At 41.3% G+C, this 6,406-nt stretch overlaps 1 protein-coding gene across 2 annotated transcripts; it reads left to right on the top strand.

The window, feature by feature from the left end:
* On the top strand, positions 1 to 5,059 carry LOC122770608. 2 transcript variants are annotated; one of them, XM_044027561.1, is made up of 10 exons: positions 1 to 453; positions 952 to 1,023; positions 2,216 to 2,355; positions 2,439 to 2,586; positions 3,085 to 3,111; positions 3,219 to 3,298; positions 3,384 to 3,477; positions 3,569 to 3,670; positions 3,756 to 3,932; positions 4,117 to 5,059. In XM_044027561.1, exons 1-10 carry the CDS (start codon positions 423 to 425, stop codon positions 4,272 to 4,274), a joined length of 1,029 nt encoding a protein of 342 aa, XP_043883496.1. In that variant the 5' UTR covers positions 1 to 422; the 3' UTR covers positions 4,275 to 5,059. The 2 variants fall into 2 exon arrangements, with proteins under 2 accessions (XP_043883496.1, XP_043883495.1); XM_044027560.1 differs by having other exon boundaries at positions 3,569 to 3,682.
* Positions 5,060 to 6,406: the final 1,347 nt, after the last annotated feature.

Genomic DNA, 6,406 nt, shown 5'->3' with positions numbered 1-6,406 from the left:
CAGACCAGTTGAACCCAGAGCAGAGACCTGGACCAACAGAAACCAGAACTAACAGAGACCAGCTGAGTATTACACAACAGATTATTACTGAACCACAAGAACAAAGTACTTTTACTGCTCGAGTATTTGAAGAGTTTGGAATTTTTCACTCATCACCGTGAAATATGAACAAAGAAAAAGAACAAAAACACAAAGAGAAGGAAGTCAAGCAACAAAAGTGAGGCTGTTAGGATGGAGGAGCGACGAGTGGGGGCGAGAGACACTGAGAGAGAGCAGGAAGAGAGAGAGAGAGAGAGCAAGAGCACGAGCTCCGAGAGAAGAAGTGAGAACACGCGTCGAGCAACGAAGGTGTGGAGAGAAAAAAGAAGTCAAGAAAATTAAACTTCATTCATGTTCAAACTTTAACAAAGAAAATCTGAGAGATGAAGATGTGGAGTCGCCTCTTCTTCCTCGGTGAGTTCAACATCAACAACTGTTTTTTTTATGGATGATGGATTATTAGTTTTTTTGTTGTTTCAAAGTTTCCATGGCCTTGAAATAATTTATTGTTTGGTCTTAAATTTTCACTTAAAGGTAAGCGCACAATGTTTAATGTTGTTCCAGCGGCGTGTAGGAAGTGACACGTTAACGGCTTCATGTTATTATTATTATTATTGTTATAATAGGTTTATTTATAATAGGTTTATTTATAAGACTAAAAATAATGATCCTGGAAAAGCAAATTCTTGGCAATCTCGGCAAAGCAAGTTCTAGAAATAATCCTGAAAAAGCAAGTTTTGCAGTGCATCATGAAGTCGTGAAGACCCGGTGAGACCTAATCAAGACCTTGTCCTGCCTTGGTCTTGGTCCCTAACTGTTGTGGTTTTGGGTCCTTGTTTCTCCACTGATGTTTTCACCACAGATATTTTTCACGATTCGTTTCCTCCGTCTTTGTTTTTTTTTGTGTCTCAGTTCTAGCAGTTCCATCGTTTTGTGCAGGACAAGAAGAATCTGCAACGACACTGCAGAACCAGGCTGGAGAAGGTACGTCATGAGGGTCAGGGTGGGTCAGACTGACCTGTCCTGAACTCTACTGTCCTTGTCCGGTCTCTGCTGTCCTGTCCTGTCCTGCTCTGCTGTCTGTCCTCGATGGTTATATAGTGCCCTCAACTAGATTGAAGTGAACAAACGTGTCCTGCACTCTACTTTCTTCTGTCCAGTCATGTATTCTACTTCTCCATCAGTTGGTTTCCTGTCCTGCTCTGTAGTTAGTGTCCTCAACTGAACTTCCTGATCTCTCCTCCTGTTCTGAAGTAGACTGACTTGTCCTGCTCTGTCCCTTCAGTCCTACTGTTCCATGACCTGCTGTACTGTCATGTATCATTATATCACGATTAGGAACAGTTTACAGGGTCATGAGTCGAGTTGTGCTAGAACGTTAAGCCTCGGTGGTCTGTGCTCTCTGAGTGACCTTGTTTTTTGTAATTTTACAATAGAATATAAAATTTGGTCCTGTTTGATAAAGACGATGCTATCATCAGCGTATAAAGAAATGCTGTAATCCTGGTCTTGGAAATAAAGAAAGGCAACTTAATATTAATCCTCAACTACATTACATTACATGTCATTTAGCAGACGCTTTTATCCAAAGCGACTTACAAAAGTGCATTTAAACATTTGGGTACAAATAAGAGCTAGAAGTAAGTAAGAGCTTCAAGTAGATCAAACTATGAAGTGCTAGTCATAAGTGCGATGTACAAGTTTTTTTTTTGTCTTAGTCGAGGTAGAGTCGGAAGAAATGTGTTTTTAGTCGGCGGCGGAAGATGTGGAGGCTTTCAGCTGTCCGGATGTCGATGGGGAGATCGTTCCACCATTTGGGAGCGAGGACAGTGAACAGTCTCGAGTTCTGCGAGTGCCTCTGCGATCCTCTCAGTGAGGGGGCAGCGAGCCGGTTTGCCGATGCAGAGCGGAGTGGGCGGGCTGGGGTGTAGGTTGAATTGAACTGCAGTGAATATGTGTCCTACACAGTCCTGTCCCACCGTCCAATAATCAACTTTTCTGTCCTGTCACCTCCATTGTCCTATGTCCTGTAGTTAACAGAAATGTCCTGCCTGTCCTACTGTCTGTCCATTTCTGTCCTTTCCTGCCAAACTGTGCAGTAGTGAGTGGGAGACTTCAGTCCTTTAGTCCTGCTGTGATTGTGATGTCTCAAACTGACTCTCCGTGTCCAACATAGACATCGGTGTTCCCATGACGACGCTGCCACCGCTGGTGTCTTCACATGAACCTGAAAGCAACGCTATAAACCAGACGCTGCAATCTCCTAAGTCCTCCAAGTTTATGAATACAACACATTTACCGGCTGAGGACAACACGGTGAGAGCCGGCGTTCGCGCTAAAACACACGTCTCCAGTTTAAAGCTGTGATCTGACTTCCGCGCTGCCTTCTGACCACTCAGGTGTTTGACACGACAGAGGAAGATGTTGGCAGCGAGGCGCCGTCAACGGTGGACGCCACAGCCAGTGTGTCAGGCGGCACGACGGAAAGTGCTGCCGCTGAGACAACCACGGTTTCCACGGCAACGCAAGGCACCTCGTCAAACCCAGGTAGCTTCAGAGGTTGTGTGTCTAAGTTTGTCTTCCTGTGTGTCAAACCACAACTGGCATGTGATCTCTGGTTTCTACAGACTCTCAGACACATTCACACTCGTCGAAGACGTTCAACACAGGAGCTAAAACATGCTTACTTGAGTGAATGAGTGAATGGGCACAACTGTGCTTTCATCAATATTTTTTTTTAAAAGTACTGTATAAATTCAGACGTTTTACTGTGGTGCGTGATGTTTTTGTGGAACTGTACGTTTCTCCTTCTGTTTGCAACTTCCTGTCTACAGTTCTTGACAGATCAGTCATGTTCTAATTTTACGATAGAATATAGAATTTGGTCCTGTTTGATATAGGCGATGGTATCATAAGCGTATAAAGAAATGCTGTAATCCTGGTTTTGGAAATAAAGAAAGGCAACTAGCAACATCAATCCACAAGATTATAAAATTTGAGAGTTTCCTGACCTTGTTGCCTTCATGTATGTATTTATTCTTTTAGTAATAGCGCCGAGCAGTTCATCTTGGGGTAAGGACACTTTATACTACTTATCAATCCCTAAAGTTGTGTTATCTCATCACTCCCGCCACTCATGCAAAAATAAAATCTTTCATCTTCCATCTCATGTTCTTCAGGTTACGTGATCATGGTGTTGATCATTATGGTCATCATTGCACTGTGTGTAATCCTTCTCTGTCTCAGGAGAGCGTCCAGGGTAGGTCAACAAAGAATGAATTTGTCACATTTCCGTTTAAACTTTCCATTAAAACACGACAACTAAAGTGGTTCCGTTTGTCCAGACGTACTCGTTTGACCTTCACCGCACAGAACCCATTATCAGCCAGTTCTCTGAACCCACCGGCACCTTCGGACCGGTCTACGTGGACGATCTCGGTGTGTGTTAGTGTTGTGTCCTTTTGTACGATTTAACAATGTCGATTGTCTCCTGATATTTAAGATGCTTTATTTTTGCCTCGTATCTCAGATCGACCGAAAGATCCAGTGATCACCACTGACCTTTCACTTCATTCGATCACCAACGGTACAAGTGCAAAGTCAGAAGACGGAGAAGTGACGAGAGAGAACGGTGCTGCTGAATGTGCGTGTTTTTTGTTAGCATCTATAGCGCTCCAGGTTAAAGGTTAAAGTTACACCATGTCGTTTCCCTCCAGCTCCACACGAACAGTCAGATTCAAACGGTCCGGAGACGTCACCCATCAGGAACAGCAGTCCATCGCCGGGCGCCGCCGACCCCGCCGACCAGGCGCCTCCTCTGTCACAGAGCAGCACAAACCTGTTTCTCAACGATACTGTGGAGCCGCAGCAGAACGAGAACAACAACAACCCATGTGAGATTCTGACACATTACAAACCAGGGGCCAGTTTCACACTTTCCTCTAAATTGGTGGGAATCGCAAGAAAGTTTCAATAGATCAGGGATCAGCGAGTGAATGTGGTCGAGGGCCAAAACATGGTGTCTTCAGCAGGCAACGTGTCTATAATAAAATGATCATTTTCCCTTTTCTTTATCAGCGATTAGCTCCTGTGACCCATTTGTGGAAATAAACCTGGATGAGCCGGCGTGGTGTGATCAGCTCCTCAGGTCTCCCAAAGCGTCCTCCTCTGTCCTCCCTTTCTCTACTTTCTCCTTCTCGTCCTCCTCCTCTTCTTCTTCTTCCTCTTCTTCTTAACACCTTCAACGAAGACCACAAGATGACGATGAAGACAGAGATTCAGCCTCAGAACCATCACGTGTCACCATGTGTTTTATTCTTAAAAGTGAAAATAAAATCAATGTTTTTTTGTTTCTGCCAAGTCCACATCTGAATTACCGGTACTAGTACTGGTCTGTGCTGGTTTATGCTGGTCTGTTATTGGTCTATGCTGGTCTATGCTGGTCTGGTGCTGGCCTATGCTGGTCTGGTACTGGCCTATGCTGGTTTGGTATATGTCTATGATGGTTTGGTACTGGTCTATGCTGGCCTATGCTGGTCTATGCTGGCCCTATCCGTATGCTGGTTTGGTGCTGGTCTAACAATGATGCTGGTAGACCAGCATGGACTACCATAGACCAGCATAATGATGCTGGTGGGCCAGCATGGACCAGCATGGACCATCTATGCTGTTTTTTCTAGCAAGGACTCAGCTCTCTTTGTGTGGATCTTGAGAAATCTGGTTCCAGGGCACAGAAGAGTCATTATTTCATGTCGACTTGAGCGCCCCCTACATGTTCATATTCACACCGTCATGAGTGAAAAACTTTCAGAAAGCTGTAAGTTCTGATGTTTTTTGTTTGTTTTTTATTTTAAAAAAATAATAATAAAACAAAAATAGGTTCATAGTGTCTGGTAAATTAATATTTTTGACGTATATATACACATGTATAAACAGTACTGTGCTGAAGTCTTAGGCTACCATTAGATCTGTTGTTTTAGCAATGCTATAACAACAATAGAGGATAATTATTTCTATTTCACTTCACTGGAACACATCCAGAAAATATGTATGCAGTTTTTTGTTTTTTTTTAAAAAATAAAAGATTCTGAAAAATACAGGTGTCAAGTATTTAGCGTGATATACCCTTACTCTTGAACAATAACACAGCTCTGTTAATACTGTAGTGGAACCTTAATTAATGTTACTGGTAAATCCTGTGTTTGTCCTACTATTTCAGTTAAAGAAATATCTGCTGTAAAAATGTCTATTACGCCAGATTTATTCTAGACATGCTTGAGCATTACATACAGAAAAAACTACATATATATATATATATATATATATATATATATATATATATATATATATATATATATATATATATATAAATATATATGTATATATAGATGTATATATACATATAGATGTATGTATATATATATATGTTCACTTCATTTTACAGTTAAATTCACACAATCAAATGTGTTTTTTTGGGGAATTATGACATTTGTCAATGAGGGTTAGCATCTACGTTTATGTCCTCTGAACATACTGTTGTGAGGACAGCGCCCCCCTGGGAGTCAAAGGAACCATGACATGTGATGCATGAGGAAAATGTTTATTTATTCAGGAATCAACATTAAGTGACAGAAATAAAAAAAAATACGGTATAAAAATACTGTTAAATTTTTAATAGTAATAGTAATAGTAATGGTACATTTCAGACGCTAAAATAAAATAATACTAAAAATAGAGTGCATTAGCTTTCTAAACCACTATAAGTAAGACCAAAAGCAAAGCACAGCAGAGAAAATAAGTATTGAACGCGTCAACATTTTTCTCAGTAAATATATTTCCGATGGGGCTATTGGAATGAAATTTTCACCAGATGTCAGTAACAACCCGTTATCCACACGTACAAAGAAATAAAAACAAATGAGTCTACAAATGAAGTTGTGTGTGATAAAGTGAAATGACACAGGGAGAAAGTATTGAATACACTTGCTGAAATTGATTTAATACTTAGTAGAAAAGCTTTTGTTGGTAATGACAGCTTCAAGACGCCTCCTGTATGGAGAAACTAGTCACACACATTAATCAGCTGTGATTTTTGCCCATTCTTCCACACAAAGTGTCTTCAAATCTTGAAGGTTCAGGGGACATCTTCTATGAACTCTGATCTTCAGTTCTTTCCAGAGGTTTTCAATGGGATTCAAGTCGGGTGATTGACTGGGCCATTCATTCAACGGCTTGATTGTCTTTCTCTTAAACCAATTGATTGTTTCTTGCTTTGTGTTTGGGATCATTGTCTTGCTGAAATGTCCACCATCTTCAGCATCCTGGTGGATGGCAGCTGATTCTTCTCAAGAATATCACGATACATTTC

The sequence above is a fragment of the Solea senegalensis genome, linkage group LG6 (assembly GCF_019176455.1).
Source record: "Solea senegalensis isolate Sse05_10M linkage group LG6, IFAPA_SoseM_1, whole genome shotgun sequence".
Classification (NCBI taxonomy): domain Eukaryota; kingdom Metazoa; phylum Chordata; class Actinopteri; order Pleuronectiformes; family Soleidae; genus Solea; species Solea senegalensis.
This window is presented reverse-complemented; position numbering and strand designations above follow the sequence as displayed.